This window comes from Chanodichthys erythropterus, chromosome 23 (genome assembly GCF_024489055.1).
Source record: "Chanodichthys erythropterus isolate Z2021 chromosome 23, ASM2448905v1, whole genome shotgun sequence".
Taxonomy (NCBI): domain Eukaryota; kingdom Metazoa; phylum Chordata; class Actinopteri; order Cypriniformes; family Xenocyprididae; genus Chanodichthys; species Chanodichthys erythropterus.
Window position 1 is genome coordinate 11,299,680 of NC_090243.1, and position 18,198 is coordinate 11,317,877.

The window sequence follows — 18,198 nt, forward strand, 5'->3', positions numbered from 1 at the left end:
CTCAAATGGATCTTTACAAGATGTTCGTCATGCATGCTGCATACATGCTTCTGGTCATGTGAGTATAGTATTTATTTGGGTGTTTACATTTGATTCTGAATGAGTTTGAGGCTGTGCTTCGTGGCTAAAGCTAACATTACACACTGTTGGAGAGATTTATAAAGAATGAAGTTGTGTTTATGAATTATACAGACTGCAAGTGTTTAAAAATAAAAAAAAAAAACGACGGCTCTTGTCGCCGTGAATACAGTAAGAAACGATGGTAACTTTAACCAACAGTAGCCTACATTAGCAACATGCTAACGAAACATTTAGAAAGACAATTTACAAATATCACTAAAAATATCATGATATTATGGATCATGTCAGTTATTATTGCTCCATCTGCCATTTTTCGCTGTTGTTCTTGCTTGCTTACCTAGTCTGATGATTCAGCTGTGCACAGATCCAGACGTTACTGGCTGCCCTTGTGTAATGCCTTTCATAATGTTGGGAACATGAGCTGGCATATGCAAATATTGGGGGCGTACATATTAATGATCCCGACTGTTACGTAACAGTCAGTGTTATGTTGAGATTCGCCTGTTCTTCGGAGGTCTTTTAAACAAATGAGATTTATATAAGGAGGAGGAAACAATGGAGTTTGAGACTCACTGTATGTCATTTCCATGTACTGAACTCTTGTTATTTAACTATGCCAAGATAAATTCAATTTTTGATTCTAGGGCACCTTTAATACTTTTATTCAGCAAGAACACATTAATTTGATCAAAAGGGACAGTAAAGATTATAAAATGCTGTCTATTTATCAAAGAATCCAGAATAAAAAGCAGTACTGTTTATAAAAGTTAACTGTTTCCAACTGTTTTCAACATTGATAATAATAAAGTTTTGTGAGCACCAAATCAGCATATTAGAATGATTTCTGAAGGATCATGTGACACTGAAGACTGGCATTATTCACAGGAATAAGTTACTTTTGAAAATATATTAACATAGGAAATTAACCTAAACTTTTAAATGGTGTATGTGTGTAAATATTACAAATTTTTTCCAAGTGAATTAATCTTAACATGGCGTTTAGATATTTTCACTGAAAAATAAGTAAAATACTGATTAATAAAACATTTTTGCAGTAAAGCACAAAATCAGGCCATTTACGAGAAGGGAAAATGGGGCAAAAGGGAGAAAGCATCTTATTGACAGGCCACTGTCCTACATGTATAAATGTTTTTAAAAAATGGAAGCTTAAAATGATAGCAAATGAAATAAAGAGAATAAATATGAAACAAACAGAAAAAATAAATAATAAACCCAAGGAAAGGAACATGAGTTATGACGAGATCTGGGCTTCAGTGAATCTACAACCAGATAAACATGTGCATCTGAATTGAATGGGGATTGATTAGATGTGTCGGGTTAGAAATTTGAGGGTTGGAGTGCAGGGTGGCTCTAACAGGCTTGTCCATCACCTACTTCAGCCACAGAGTCCAGGTCCAGCCCACTAGAATGCCGCCCAGGACCCTCGCCAGGCGAGTGGCTTTCCTGCACTAGATCGGGCAGATTGGAGTTACCGGGGAAACCATTGCTCTCGGCATGACCGAGCTTTCTTTCCCCAAACGTCTGCAGAGAGGAACAGAAAGAGGAGTAGGACTACACTACTGCAGGCCCCTTGCGTGGCTAAGCCATCTTGCAGAGATATTTGGGAAATGCACGGAGTGCGCCTCTGTCAGCAAGTGTGCGACAAGCTTGATCAGAGATTTTGTTGGAGAAATCAGAAGGTGAAAGAAATACCAAAACATAACCCAATAAAACAAGGCTTAACAAAGGCAAAAATAAACATGAGTTGGTAAACTAAAAGAGAAATAAAACTGTGACACTAGAGGAATGAGTGTAGGGAAAGGAACCGGTCTAGGCAGGTACACCTACCTCTCGCATCATTAGGGTGCCCTCTTGCGAATTTTTGCCAAATGAATCATTGGCATGAGAATCCTCCTGGTTGCCCATTGAGTCAGTGCCACCCTGGCCAGCAGAAGGCCTGTTGGAGAATAAAAATACTCAAATGACATCTATAAAGGATGAAGGTTTCTTTAAGATATTTTGTCAGAATCAAAACAAAACAAAACAAAACAAAAATCAGTTTATCAGAATCAAAACAAAACAAAACAAAAATCAGTTTTTATATATATATATATATATATATATATATATATATATATATATATATATATATATATATATATATATATATATATATATATATATATATATATATATATATATATATATATATATATATATATATATATATATATATATATATATATATATATAAACTGATCACAGGAAAAAATTACTTTGTGAAATATATTCAAATAGAAAACAGTATCATATATATATTTATTAGTACAGTCCAAAAGTTTGGAACCACTAAGATTTTTAATGTTTTTAAAAGAAGTTTCGTCTGCTCACCAAGGCTACATTTATTTAATTAAAAATACAGTAAAAACAGTAATATTGTGAAATATTATTACAATTTAAAATAACTGTTTTCTATTTGAATATATTTCACAAAGTAATTTTTTCCTGTGATCAGTTTATATATATATATACACATACATACACACACACACACATATACACACACTCATATATATAAGATGAAAAGCTTAAACTTAAAAATTAGAAATGTTGACTTGGGTACTAAATAAAATAAGTTGACGTTGAAGCTGAAGTACTAAAATTTGTAAAATAAAAATAAATAAATAATAAAAAAAAACTACAATATAAAAATGACAAAAGCACATAAATTTACTAAAATTATAAAAATAAAAGCTAATTCAAAATATTATTAAATACAATAGTATACAAATAATACTAAAATAAAACTGTATCTGACAGACTTAAAGTTACAACAACAACAACAAAAAAAACAAAGAACAGTTTTGGTGCACTCACATAATGCGTGGAATATCACTAACAGGCACCGTTCCATCATGAGCCCCGCCTTCTCCATCCTCCTCCTCACTGCTTTCTGATTCCTCACTGGATGAGGAATAATCCGTCACTTTCCTGGGAGGCCGGTTGGTTTCCTCATTGGTTCGCAGCTCGCGGAGTTCTTTGGCCAGAGCAGTGAGGTCCTTTAGGGCAGGGAATGACGGGTCAGGTCGGAAAAGGGAGAGGAAGACAAAAAGAAGATGTATAAGGTTTAATTCATGCATTTAACTGCTTGATTTGATCTCTAGGGAACAATAAATCCACCAAAACGTAAACAGCATTTCATGTTTTAAGCCTGTGAAGAGCACACGCTACAATAATTTATCTGTTAGGAGTCATGACGATAAACTTCGTTTCGCACATTTAGGTCATGTAAATGGCACCGAAGAGATTACCAGAAACAAACAAATAAGCAAAACATTACAGATAAGCAAATCAAGTAAAACATTTTACAAAGATTTACAAATCAACTCTGAAGGTGGGGGAAAAAAATATCCGCCATCATTTCGGAGAATGATGCACAACTGTATAAACCATCACGTGCACAAGTCAGAGAAATAATAGACCAGAACACATTGAAGAACTGAAGCAGAACTAGGGGTTGTTCCTGAGGCCTGTGCCCTGCATGCAGAAGGTTAGTAGGAATCAGCAGCTCCTGCTCTGTGCCCGTCTTACCAGCTCCTCCTGTTGACAGGCCACCAGGCAGCCAGATAGAGAAAAAACATCACTGAGAAACCAGAAGTCATCTCTTGTCAACTCATTATTTAAACAATAATGCTTGAGATGCTAATTTCCACTGATTGTACGACGTAACACCTGGAGTATAATGCTGTAAACAATCAAGAGCGTTTAAAGACGCCATGTTTCATTTGACACAAAGGAATAGAAGTACAGTACATTCAATATTGTACTGTTGATTACCTGAGCTGCTAACGAAAATGTTTAGCCAGTAGGGCTGGGACAATACATCGATTCTTGATTCGCGATACAAAGAATCTGGAGCGATTGTATCGCGATTCTCTCTCAAATCGATTCTGAGCTTAGTTTTTAACAGCAGATGGCACTGCGTGCTTCCAGTTCCTTTACACACACAACTTAAATTTAAAATAATCATTCAGAAAAGGTTGAAGTGAATTGCAAAGGTGTTCGCAGTGGGCTGTTTACATTAATCTCGCGTCATAAAAGCATTCTGAGCCGAGATGCAAGTATATTTAACAGCTTGCATGACTCATCGAACGCATGATCACTCTCCAGCACCCTTCTTCGTAAGCATTTGAGTGTGCGCTTAAAAACTAGCCTAGAGCGCCATCTGCTGTTAAAACTAAGCTCAGAATCGATTTGAGAGAGAAGATATCAGAATCAATCCAGAATCATTGTATTGTGAATTGCGAATCAATGTATTGTCCCAGCCCTACTCTCCAGTTGTCACAGAACACATGAAACATGGTATGCGACCAATTGTACGTTATCTATTACCAAAATGATATTGTATCTGACTCATGAAACATGAGCTGAACCAATTTCTTTCGCTAAATCATTCTTATGTAAATTGATGCATTGAATGTAATGTGACAATATATGTAAAAATGGGTTTATGAGCAAATTTGTTGTAATAATCTGATCTGTATGCTTATGTAAGAATAGTTTTATAAAAAATTGAAATAAGTTCATTCTGTTTGTTTGCTCGCACTTTAAAGCATCATTATGCAAGAACATTTTTACGAACAATTTAAATGACTTTAGATTAGCTTGTTTCACTCGCAAAAGACAACGCAACAATTTACACAAGAACGATTCAAGAAATGATTTACACAGAATTTCGCACTATTCTGAATGCATCCACTTTGTTGCATCAATTTGCATAATAGTTTTGCGAATGATTTTCAAAGAAACATTTTGATTGCATTAATTTGAATGCGACAATTTACGTAAGAAAGGTTTTACAAATAATTTACACAAATTGTCTGTATGTATGAATGATAGGGCTACCCTCGACTAAAGATTTTTCTAGTCGACTAGTAGTCAATATTTGTTTTAGATTTGAACTGGTTCATTTAAAAGTAGATATTTCAAGCTTTCCATAGATATATTGCTCATGTCTGCAAGTATATGAGTTTCAGTTCATTTTTATGACACGCTCAAGTTCACAGAGACAGAGACGGCAGAAAGCGCATTATTTTACGAAAGTACAAGGTTTTGTTATTGTGAATTTACAGAAATAAAAGCAAACCGTTTACAGTTTCGAATGTCGGATTATTCTTATCTGTATGACCAAAAATGGAGTAGTTTAAGTTAAATGCAAGTGATCTCAATGTCATGCAGTAAGCGCGCTCTCCACACAACCACTTGGATATGCGCCAAATAATGGAGCACATTTATCTAGATTAATGTTAGAGAGTTAGACTAGCCTGCTTGTACGTTTTAAGTGATAAGCTATATTTGAGGTCGATGAATCATGAAAGATAGGAAAATGTTTGGATTTCCTGCCATCAACGATCTGTCCGTGACGATCTGTCCTGTGGAGTTTTTTCTTTCTGCGACAAACCAACTAATGCCAATTTTGGTTGACTAAGCCTCTTCTTGTCGACTACTAGGGGGCAGCCCTAATGATAATTACAGTTAATGCAAAAAAAAAAAAAAAAAAAAGCTTCAGAAACCATTGAATGCTCTGTACTTCTATCCCTCACTGCTTTGTTTTCATTTCATGTCAAATTAATTGAAAAGTTTACTGATTAAGGTCAATTAAAGTTAGTATTCTTAAAAAACTACACAATTAAATAGCCTCAATAAGAACCCGTCCACACGGAGACAAGTTTAGCTGTATACGCAAAAATTTTGTATCGTATAAGCGTTTCGTCCAGACGTAACCAGCGTTTTCAGAAGGTTAAAACCGCTATTTTTTGAAACCAGTCCTAGAGTGGATAAATCTGAAAACAACACCCTTGTGTTTTCGTGTGTACATCCAATCCGTATATTTTGTGAAACGATTATGTCATCACCCCACGTGTCGACCCTAGTCAGACATCGCTAACAGCACAAAACAGCAACAACAACATTAGCGTACGACATGCTTGTGTTCGTGTTGCAGAAGCTACCAAGCCTAAAAGCTTTATTAAAATAAAGCTTTATTTGTAAGCTTTACTAAAGTTTGTATACAGCATGCAAATATTATGCGCATGCTCCAAGTCTTATTCTTTGTTTTTAGTGTCTCTCTCTATTGCAGAATTACAGCGCCACATACTGATCTGGCATGTATACTACATCGTTTTGAGTCGTTTCAGTGGTTTCGTGTGTACGTAGATATTTCTTAAGACGAGGAAATCATGTGGCTTCATGTGAACATAGCCTAAGATACATAATTGCAGTGTAATTGCATAATTGGGTCCTTTTTTAAACAAAAAACATAACATTTTCCTTGGCCTAAGACAGCTGTTGCCTAGGTAACAGTGAAAACTCTGAGACAGAGTCAAGGATTACAGACACTGTGAACGACTGTGACAAATTGGTGCGATGGAGGAATGTGCAACTAATGATGGTGACTGACACGGTGTCTGAAGCTGTGAAGAAGACCGACAGACAGAAAGATTGGAGGGGAGTTAAGGAATGAGAGGTGGCGTGAAATATTGATGAGAGAACGATTGAAGACATGAGAGGGCGAGTGACAGAAATAGATGAGACAGGCAGTGAACGAGTGCTTGAATGTAAGGAGCACGAAAATGGGCAGAAAGAGATGAAGTGAGAAGATGTCACTAACCTCATCTACGGCTTTCTTATAACTCTGGAGAAAAAGAATTGACAATAGAGAACCACGGGTGGAGGAACAATTGAGCGGATTAGACAAAATGTTAAATGAGAAAATGGTTAGTAACACAAAGCGGCACACAGTCTTTTTAACTCTGAGACAAATTTGAACATCTACATATCTAAGCTAGTTGAAGGTTATCGAAAGGTTATGAGTAGATTAGCTCAAATGAGATTTGATTTACTGGTGAAATATTAAAGACCCCATAAAATTGCTTGACAAGCTGTATTTGCTGCGTTTACATACTTTCTGCTGGCTTACATCTAGCATATAGATGTGGATTAATAGCCACAACACTTTAATTTTGGTGTTCATTTGGAAAGAACATCAACTCTGAGTTATTTGGAAAACAGTGCAGATCTTAAAAAGATAGTTAGTTTAGGGTTAGACACTTTCATTTTAGGCTTATCCTGGTCTTGGAAACCAGCCCTGTCAGAGCAAAAACATTTGAAGCACAGTTACACTTTGATGATACATTTTAGGAAATGTGTTTCTCACCGCTGGTCGGCTGGGTCTGGTCACCTCCCTGTTCTCCTCTTGGTTTTTGGCCTTGGATTCTTGGGACACTGCTGGGGATCCCTCAGGTTTACTGGAGCCTGTGGGGACAACTGAATGTCAAGACTTAGTGTGCAGAGGTCAAATGTATGAGAAGAATATTCCAGAGGGTCTCTCACCTCCCACCCGGTTCCTCTCACTGGAGCCGCCCTGAGAGCTGGGCGTGCTAGAACTGGAAGAACTCCCACTGCTGGTTCTCTGGAGAGCAGACTCCATGTTAATCCGCAGGTCTGGGTTACTATGGCAATGGTAGGACACAAGGAAGATGTGTTTATCATTTCGATCATAGATGACTGATTAACTTACTACTAAAGGGGTTAAAGTGTCAAGATAAATAAATAAATATATATTATATATGTATGCAAGTTAGTGAAAAATGTGTGGGATGTATATACCTGGCTCGGATCAGATGTGCTCCGGTTCTTGGTCCCAGTCCACCTGGCCCATTCCCTGGAGAATTTTTTCTCACCAGCGCAGGGGATATGGAAGTGGTCCTTTGCGGCACCTGTAGCATGTTAACAGATGTTACATTACTAAGACGCACTTTAGAAAAACAGGTTTTTAAAAATCTAGGCTTAGTTTTTTATATCCTATATCACATTTAGTTAATGACATGCACTCTGTAGCAGTGGATCTCAACTGGCTTTGGTTCAGGTTTTCACATTGGGACATCAACGGATGATTCAACACGGCACTAAACAGATCAGGATACTCGTATAATGGTAAATAAAAATGTTAGGTTAATTCACCCAAAAATGAAATTTCTGTCATAAAATAGTCCATGGTTCAGAAACCCTTGGATTTCATCAAAAATATCTGTGTTCCAAAGGTGAACGAAGGTCTTGCAGGTTTGGAACGATATGAAGGCGAATAATTAATGACAGGAATTTAACTAACCCTTTAAAATAAAACTGAAATTATTTTTTGCCATAAATTGCATAAGTTGTGCTGATTATGAATGACACTGAATAAGAAAATAAAATATGGTTAAAAAATAATAAAAATGGCTCAAACCATTCATTCATTTCAAGTGAACCCACATTTATTGTAGTTAAATGTTTTCTTATATATTTTTACAATATTTGTGCCAAAATATTGTAGAGTTTGATAGAGCCTTTGACAAAAGATATAGAAGGTGTTTCTCCTCCCTTTATAAAGTTGACAAGCGTATTAAATTTGCATAGTCCTAACTATCCTCGATTATAAGGTCAGTTACATTTGATTATTATTCATATTCATCAAGGTTTTTCGCTTTCTGGGACCTAATCAGAAAAGACCTGTGATCCACCAGTTGAGACCCACTGCTTCAGAGTGGGGGAAAATAAAGGAATATTACTATTAATATCATTGGATTAAAAGGAAAACCACACATTTCATCCCAAATTATCACCTTTGGAGGGACATCATCTTCCTGTCTCAGCCAAGAGCTGCGGTCAAACTTGTCGTCCCGGCTGGTGATGCGAGGAGGTGGGGCCGGGGTTTCTGACGTAGGGTCAGAGTTCTGGCGAGGCATTGGAGGTCGGTGAGGTGACAGACCCTCTTGGAAGGCTGAGACGCCCTGAGAGGACTGATCATGCAGCGACTGGGATCCTGTCATGGAGGAGCCATGGGACTTCACCGAAACTAGGTGCGCCATCTGAATCAAGACCTTTGGGGTCAGTGTTTTTCACAACACATCTGAACTCTGTTAAGACAAATCAGGAGGTCAAGAAGTACCTGAGGCTCTACCGGGCGATGCATGGGAGGTGTCCGGGCCTGCTGTATGCCTCCACTGCTGAAGGACTCGGAGCGGGGAGGCAGGGAGGGATCAGAAATACGATTGGCCACTTTGTGCTGGAGAGCCGGAGAGCTCTGGCGGTTCTGCTTGGAACGTTCCTCAACCTGACAGACAGAGAGGATGTTAGTGTCCATGCAGTTCTTCACAACCAATCTGTTTCCTCTTTGCTTGGGAGTCAGAAAGGACTGCGCAACTACAAAGTACAGTGGCTAACATAGGATCTACACTAGGCTGTTATTATTTTAACTGCTATATTATTATTATTATATTGTGACCTTTAAGAAGGTTGTACAGAGACTTCTCTCTGGCAATCTTATTCATCTAGCATTCATAGAGATTTTCAATCTTTGTCAAAATCCGCCTGTCCCAAATTCAAGAGACGGCCTCATTACAAGACAAGACATTTTAGATATTTTTAGACCTGTTCCCTGAGCCTGAAGATAATCTTTTGTTCACTTCCGCAAGCCCAATCTAAATGACTCAATAAGCAAAGACGAAACATACAACCAAATGACAGCAAAAAGAAAAATCATCAAGTTAAAGACAGAAAGGAAACATATAGTCGATTATGTCCTGTATATTAAAGGAGATGCTGAAAAGTAGCTGTTTCTCAACAGCTGTCTCAAATTCAGACAACAAGCCTCAAAACTGTCATGCACCATTCACAAGCATTTCCAGATATGAAAAGAATCATTTATAGCCAATCTAGAAGTCAAGTGTCCAATGAAACAGAAAAAGCCATGTTAGTGAGAAAACCATGTTCATTTCTGCTCTGAGAATAGAGGGAGGTTTGGATCTGAAATGACTCCGAGACGGTCTTCAGAGCGCAATTTTTTTATCTACAAGTAAAACACAACCCCTTATCAACAACCCTTTGTAACTGTAACAATGTCTAAAGCACAGGTTCTCAACCAGGGGACCAAGACCCACTAGGGGGTCTCAGCACACTTCCAAGGGCGAAGCAAATTAATTAAATACATTAAAAAAATAAGACAAAAAGTTTACAATGAGCTAAAACAGCTAAAAAGCAAGATTTAAGCAGAAATCATTGTTCACATTAGGGCTGCACGATCATTTTAGCATCGATGCCGCAATAGTCACATCGCAGGATTATGTCCTGTCAGTTTAAACTTTCAAGTGATTTTAAACCATTTAAGCGAGAAGACGCAAAAGAGAACTCAATTGGGATCTTGCACTCTGTTTTCTGTGCACACCCACAGCACACAAACACCGAATTCTGTTCCCCTCCACGTCTATTTTTGCTTGAACACATACACACCAAATTATGTGAAAACGTCTCAGTGAGTATCCTCGTAAACACGGTCGCTTATGGCTTATGTGAACAAACAATTAAGAAAGAAAACGGATGCGTATCATTATATTAGATCCGTGCATTCTGTCTTACAGTGACAGTAGCCTAATGTTTCTGCTGTCGGCTGGGCCATTAATGTTAATCAAACAACAAAATATAGGTAGGTAAATATAACAGTAGCAGTAAAAAAGATTAATTATGCTTAATTTATACAGGGAAGACAACGCAGTTGTTATTTTAAATTTGATTATTCAATTTCTGTACCTGTAGACTTAACTGAAAAACAAAGTACATTTCATTTTTATCGTTGTTCTATTATTTATCTATGCTTATAATTTGTGTATGATTTTCTATGCAGATTCACTCCCTACAAAATCACCCAAATCATTCTAGAATGATTAATTAGAATCCCCCCCACCCCCCAAAATCAGATTGCCAAAATCGTGCAGCCCTAGTTCCTATTTCAATTTGTTCACCCAACTACTACCATTTTTATTTACAATGAGGGTCATCATGGCATAAAATAACTTCTTTTAATTATTTAAATATATTGACCCTCCTAGTTTCTGTAAATAAGTTTGAAAATGAGAAATATTTTGGGGCCCTTCAAATTGTCTTCGATAACGGAAGTCCTTGGAGTCAACTAGGTTGAGAACCACTGGTCTAAAGTTACTCTTGTGGCCCGACACATCCAAACCTCTCTCATCTTTGCACCCACAAACCCCTGCTCCTCTGTCATCAAATTTCTGTAAGAAGAAAAGGAGCGATAGGTGAAATCAAAGAGAAGATTACTGAAGATTATGGAAAATTAGAACAAGACGACAGCAAGAGCAGAAGCTGTCTGAAGAAAATCCACCAAACTAACTAGGAGACAGGAACACGTTCACCCGGAGAACAAGAGGAAAACAGAGACAAGGCATTCCAGAAGTGATCATCCAAATGCCCCGATAGAAATTTGGGAAAAAAATATTTTCCCCCATTAATTCTTTGATAATACACCATGACCAGATCGGTAAGCGTCTAGGTCATGATGAAAAAAGGAGTCATGCTAGCGGAGGCAGACCTTTGAGACATGTAAGTCTCTCTCAATATCAGCCCCTTTGCTGGAGGGACCTGAACTGCGGACCCGGGACTCTTGCTCATGCTGCTGCTGGACCATCCTGAGCAGCTGGGATGGATCTGGCTCACAAGACACACGGATTCTAGGAACGTTCGGCCCACTGACTATCCTGAGCTGAGGCTCGGCCAGCTCCATCTCTCTCGAGTGGGAGGCTGCTGGGTAGGAGGGGGGCCTTGTGGGCTGATTAGAGGGGTTCAGGTCAAGAGGGAGGAGGTGGCCGACACGTTTTTCTCCAGGACCGTTAAACGAATGGTGCTTCTTGGGAGGGATTCGAGGGGAGTTACTCTTAGCTCTCTCCATCACCTGTGTTCAGATAAGCACAATAAAACCGTTCAGATTATGATCCACAAAACTGAGGATGCAAGGAGGGCCGCTTCAGAGCATGATAACCAAAAAGCATCCAGTGGATTCTGAAACCAATGGAAAAATTATTCACAGGAAGCAAGATACATGGATTAAGTGGATTAAATGAAGCCATTAGTAAGAACAAATGACGTAATGTCCGATGTCATCTATAATCAATGACTGTTGAATCTTGATAAAGAGCACTAGAGCTGGGTATCAATACAGATTCCTGGTTCAGTTTATTTTGGATTCATAAGCTCTCGATGCAGTGCTAATAAAAAAAATTATTCAATTCGGATATATTTCAGTTATAATGTTCATTTTGCTTAATTATAAGGAGACATTGTCTTTCTTTTAATGCTGTAAATTATACAGGGCAGTGTTTCAGATTCAAACCAGTAACTCACCTATTAAAAGAACTAATTCATTAATATCTCATGAATTGGGCTATACTAAACCTGTGTATGTTTTTGATTCAGAACCAGCTCACAAAAAAACACAAAAATAATTTGTTTAGTGAATTGGCTTACAGTCATGTGATGTTTGTTTTTGAGTCACTAAAAAGAACCAAATCATAAGGATTCACCTGTTTTGTGAATAGAAGGTATGCACGTGACGTCACCGTCGACCGTTACGACTGCGGTCATGCCCACTGAGTGGCAAAAGACTGAGCGGAAGCATTGGTTTTCAGCGTGAAAGCCGCGAAAAACACACAAAACACATCCAAAACGGGAAAGAGCTTTGTGATTGACTGTACAAATAGCTTTGACACAAAACCTGAGGTATATATTTAAAGACTGCTGAAAGCTACAGAAAAAAGCAGCAAATGGATCACTGAAATTCACAGAAACAACTTGACTCCAGCAGATAGACATGGATTTGCAGTTATCATTTTGTGTCAAATAGTTGGATTTTGAGGTAAAATCATACAGTATATATTGTATTGTTATATATTATGTTGACAACTCATCAATTAAATATTTTCCATCTTATATTCTGCATAATTGGGTGTTTTAAAATAAACACTGACAAAAACTATACTATATAACTATATATGTTTTAGGGCTGGACAATATGACGATATAACATTGATTTAAGTGATTACGCAGATTTAAACCTACCTATACTGTAGTTATATAAAATATTCACAGGCAGATTTGTTTTATGTATTTCCCCGGCGTCAAATCAGGCACATATAAATGTCAGGAAACACGACTCCTGGCTGCATGTCAATATCCATGGATTAGGTTTATTTGACAAGTTGTAAGAAACACTTTCAAGTCCAACCTTTTGTGTAATTCGTTTGTTTTACTCGCGTTTTCGCAGTTTTCCCCGTTAAATCCAGCCATGCAGCAGGTTCTTTTGCCACTCAGTCCAGCTGAGGGAGCGCGTTCTGGCGGGAAAGTGACGTCAATGCATACCCTCTATTGGGCTATGCTAATGTGGTGTAGGTTTTTGATTCACTAAAAAGAACTAATTCATTAGAGTCATTTGTTAAATGAATTGGCCTACAGTAATGTGATGCATGTTTTTGATTCACTAAAAAGAACTGGCTCATTAGATCCGTTTGATCGTGAATTGCTTTGTAGTTTTTGCATGAAGTCCACAAGACAACTAAAGAGAAAGACATGTCTTGCCATTATTTCAGTGGTATATTTTCTTTTAATTGCAAACTCACATTCACCATTTTATAACAATATTCGGATCATTAAAAAAAGAAGATTGCGATTAATCAGAAAACATCAATTTTCATACAACCTTAGATAGTACTAATAAAGTAAGAGTCCTAACCAGATGCATTTGTACCTCTTTGGCCCAGGCTGGTTTGTCACTAGGGTTGACAGGGTCTTTGTAGTGGTACAGTTGTTTTTTGTCAGCAGGCCGTGGCTCTTGTTGCTGTTGCTGCAGTGACACCAGGTAGGCCCTCTCCTGCTGCAGCTGCCGCTGCAACCGTTCAGCCTGACGCTGCTCCTCCAGCTGCTTCCGTTTATATTCCTAGACAAAACAGAGAATGAGAATGAAGTAAAAAGGGCCAGATTTGAGGGACATATGAAGCAGGTGCTCCACATGATACAAAATAATCCTAACAGGGTCAGACTTTTGTACTCCTAAAAATAACCGGAGGCTATCAGAGGTTAGAAAGATCTCAACAGATCTATAAGCTAATCCCACCGATGGCCTGATAGCCATGGATCCTGAGTCTAATATCCCAGAGAACTGAGCAATAACAAAGAGCTGCCACAAACCCCAAACACCCCAGATCAATTCGGACAATCGATACTCTCTCTGAGTGCACTGGGGACCAACAGATGCCATAAGTGCAGAAGATGAAAAGAAAGGAAGTGCAAGTACTTTAAAAGGTGATAGTTGAAACGTTAGTTTACCAGCAGAAGAGCTTGTTCTTGGAGAAGCTGCTGTTGAAGAATCTCCAGCTGCCTTTGCTCTTCTTCTAACTGCCGACGGATATATTCCTAACCCCATAGTGCAGCACATCAGAATGAGAGCAAGAAAGAAAGAGATGAAAAAGAGATGACAGGGCCTTCAAAGAGTTTAAAAGTGAAACAATGAAAGATTAATCAAGCAAATCCGAAGGTAAGAAACCCTGATAATAACTTGCTGCCCTGCATAGATCCCATGTGACCTTGTGTGTGATGAGCTCACTACCCAGAAGTCATTGGTTTAAACCATGGAATGAGCCATCTATGCACTAGGGAGTTAGTACCCTGATCCTAATTTTCCAGAGCAGGGCAATTAACCCCAGACTGATCCAGGGGAATGTCACACCAAAGAAAACGTTGCTTTGGAATAAAACCACTTCTGTTAAACTGACAGAAACAGAGGGTGCATAACAGATGGAGATGCCATGGGATGTCAATGGGAATATAATCTCTAATAATACCTTTTGCAGTAAGTTACAATCATTTTTAGATGATATTTTATCATCTACTGCAGGTGATGTACTGTAAATGTATGTTACCACTCTACAGATCTATTTCACAAAAATGTTTTTGAAGGAAATTAATACCTTTAACCAGCAAGGCTGCATTAAATTGATCCTGAAAGAATTGTATCATGGTTTCCACAAAATTATTACGGTCTTCAACAATTTGATATAATAACCAAATCAGCATTATTAAAATGATTTCTGAAGGATCATGTGACAATGAAGACTGGAGTAATGATGCTGAAAATTCAGCTTTGACATCACAGGAATAAATTACATTTTAATATAGTAATATAATATTTAATAGTACTATTTTTATTGTATTTTTGATCAATAAATGCAGCTTTGGTGAGCATAAGACTTCTTTCAAAAACATTTACAGACCTCAAACTTTTTAACAGTAGTGTACATATATTAAATTACAGTATTATAGAGTAAAACAAGGTTTGTGGCAGTGTACTTGGACAGAAAAAACAAGCAGAAAGTCTTTACAAAAAGGTATATGGAAAGAAAAAGGCATGTTAAAAGAAAGGCCCCATTTGCAAGACATTCCTTTTTTGAAAGGATGTCTAGGAAAAGATTTTGAAAACGGAAACATCTGAATTGTCCCTAAACCGAGGCATTGCGGAGGACACTTTTACTGTCATTAGCAACAAAACTATGAAATGCTTCATGACAGCAAAGAAAATTCAGTGCTTTGTTGCTTTAAAGGCACTTGAAGCCTTGTTTTTTGGAGAATGTGGAGAATATCTATTTCCTGGCAGATATTACTGAATTAGTTCTCCCAAAATAACAACAGTCTCTGAGGCAGTTTTTTTTATAAAAAATAAAAGTGAGTGTGGGACTTTGAGGTGCTTTTTGTCAGTTTAATCATTTCGCAAATTCACAAGACAGTCCATATATGCTTAGCAAACTAACAGAGAGATCAACTTCACGAGCAGCTGTTGCTTTCCCGCTTAATCTCTCGTTACAGTGGTTTCAACATGACATTTGAAGGGCGGAGTTTGGGGAAAGGGGCATGTGTAATTAAAATTAAGTTACAGAACTGCTAAATCTCTTATAATGCTTAACTTTTGGCATGAATGAGAGCTGGTGAATCTTCATTGTCATTTATTGCTCAGTCATTCTTATTTGCCTCTACACAGACTCTCACACACGGCCCGTGAGACTTCCTCGTTCACTACTGAACAGGGCTCAAGCGGCCCAACTGCATTTAAAAGGGTGGGTGTGCGCTTTAAATATGCATACCAGCCAGCAGAACATTTCCCTCCCTGAAGGAAATGAGTCACAGACTGGAGAGAACGCTTTAAATAAGGGACCGAGGCAGACAGAGGCACTTTGAGAACAAAGTGCATGTCTGATTACATATGATTAACAGAGGTTTAAAAACAGAGTGCATGGATAGATTTGTTGTCTTCATGCACGTCTGCTTTAAAAAAAAATGTGCATATGCCCTCATGTATTCCTAGCAGTAACGTCTGTGTATGTTTACGTGGAGAGACAGACCAAAAATATTATTATTCACCCTAAATATAAAATCTTTTTCTAATGGAAAATGCATTTTCAATAATGATTATTTGGTTATCATGGTTATCAAACATCAAGCAGAAATAAAACAATTAAAAATTGGTTCTGCATATCAGTTATTCTGCATATCTGCACTAATTATAATCAATTAATAATATTAATTGCAATTAATCACATACAAAATAAAAATTTGTTTACATAATATATGTGTGTGTACTGTGATTTTTTATTATGTATATATAAATACACACACAAGAAATATATACATAATATATATAATTTATATTATAATGTATATTATAATACATTTTTGTTAAATATATACATGCATGTGTGTATTTACATAAATATACAGAGTACACACATATATATTATGTAAACAAACTTATTTTGGGTGTGATTAATTGTTTGACAGCACTAATTTTAAATGGTCAATTTTACTGTTTTTAAGGACATTTTGTGATAAACAACTTTGATTCTGTGTTAGTAATAACTTGATATTTAATCTGGGATCATTAAAAATGAAAGAAAATGCTGAAAAAAAAAAGCATAAAATAAAATATAAAAAACCAAAATAAAATATCAGTTATTGAACACTTTAATACTAATTGGTATCGGTCTTAAAAAAATAAATATAATGTCAACCTATATATATATATATATATATATGTGTGCCATTTATGAACAAAGTACATCTCTGTACATCTCAATTTCTGTAGTGGTGAATCACTGGGAGTTTGTTAGCGTGGTGTTAGTGTGGTGGAGTGCGAATGTGTGAAGCTACAATGTCACTTCATTTCTTCTCTTCCTGTTCATATGTGTGCAGTTGTCAGTTCTGGCATGGTTTAGCACCCCTATCTCTTTTTGCATAATGGATTATGGGTTAGTTTGTAGTGATAGATCAATATATAACAGCCTGAACAACTGTATGACTGTGGATGTGTGTACATATGTACCTGCTCCCTCTCAGCATGCCTCCTCTCCTCCTCTCTGCGGAGCTGCTCCATCTCTTCATAGCGCCTCCTTTGCTCTCTCTCCTGCTGTTTTCGGAGCTCTCTCTCCCGTCGCTGTTGCTGTGAGATTATAAACACAAGTCCTCATTAACGAACCTCCCATTCCTATATATAAATCTCAGTGCTGACTCCAACTTTCGGCCTTGATTCACACTGGCATATGCAGTTCCTTCTTTTACCACTAGGTGGCGGTGTAAAGGACAATGCATTTGGAGCAGGCAGCCATGCTGAACGGTCTTTCCCCAGCAGGGGCTGCTGACAGGAGCTGTGCTGAAACGAGGTGGCCTGACAGTGGACCAGCGGGAGATAGATGTGCTGAATGAGAGGTTGACGCCCAGCCGGGCCACCTGATTCATCCCCACAGGTTCTCTGCTCCCTCCCCTACTGAGAAAACTCTACATCACATAACTCTACCGGCTCAGTGATCTTCGTCTTTCTTTGTCTCCCGTTTGAAGTATTCTTAAGATGTCGGGTAACCTTCCTGTGGACTGATCATAGCTCAGTGTCTCCCAGGGACATTAAAAAGTGGCATCATCTCATGAGCCATTACACACACAAAATAGAATACAGGAAGTATGTGTCTGAGTGTGACCGAAATGATAGCAAAGCATATTATCTGTTTGTTCTGATATGGTTGCAAGGAAAAACAATGCTAAATGCAAATAATACAATTCAACTAAGCATATAATCATGCAGGATAGCAGAAGAAAATACTTCCTATATTTTTGTTGTTGTTCATCGGTCACCTGGAAATATGGTGAATGCTAATAACATGTTTGATTCATGTCTGCTGTTGTTGTGGTTAA

The 18,198-nt window shown here is 37.7% G+C and overlaps 1 protein-coding gene across 11 annotated transcripts in view; it reads right to left on the reverse strand.

Moving 5' to 3' along the window:
- tnikb (TRAF2 and NCK interacting kinase b) overlaps positions 1 to 18,198 on the reverse strand; it is a 78,825-nt gene that overhangs the window by 13,446 nt on the left and 47,181 nt on the right. For 5 of the 11 annotated variants that reach the window (XR_010893778.1, XM_067377995.1, XM_067377990.1 and 2 more), the window contains 11 exons: positions 17,336 to 17,452; positions 13,700 to 13,903; positions 11,507 to 11,866; positions 9,071 to 9,235; positions 8,745 to 8,990; positions 7,750 to 7,859; positions 7,474 to 7,592; positions 7,298 to 7,395; positions 2,959 to 3,140; positions 1,930 to 2,038; positions 1,477 to 1,623 (listed from right to left, as the gene is read on the reverse strand). Coding sequence is in view for 10 of the 11 variants with exons in the window: in XM_067377995.1 (XP_067234096.1) it covers positions 1,477 to 1,623; positions 1,930 to 2,038; positions 2,959 to 3,140; positions 7,298 to 7,395; positions 7,474 to 7,592; positions 7,750 to 7,859; positions 8,745 to 8,990; positions 9,071 to 9,235; positions 11,507 to 11,866; positions 13,700 to 13,903; positions 17,336 to 17,452 (1,857 nt within the window). In the remaining variant the exon portion in view is untranslated. The remainder of the gene's footprint in view (positions 1 to 1,476; positions 1,624 to 1,929; positions 2,039 to 2,958; positions 3,141 to 7,297; positions 7,396 to 7,473; positions 7,593 to 7,749; positions 7,860 to 8,744; positions 8,991 to 9,070; positions 9,236 to 11,506; positions 11,867 to 13,699; positions 13,904 to 17,335; positions 17,453 to 18,198) is intronic. The other 6 variants (XM_067377992.1, XM_067377998.1, XM_067377997.1 and 3 more) reach the window with 4 other exon arrangements.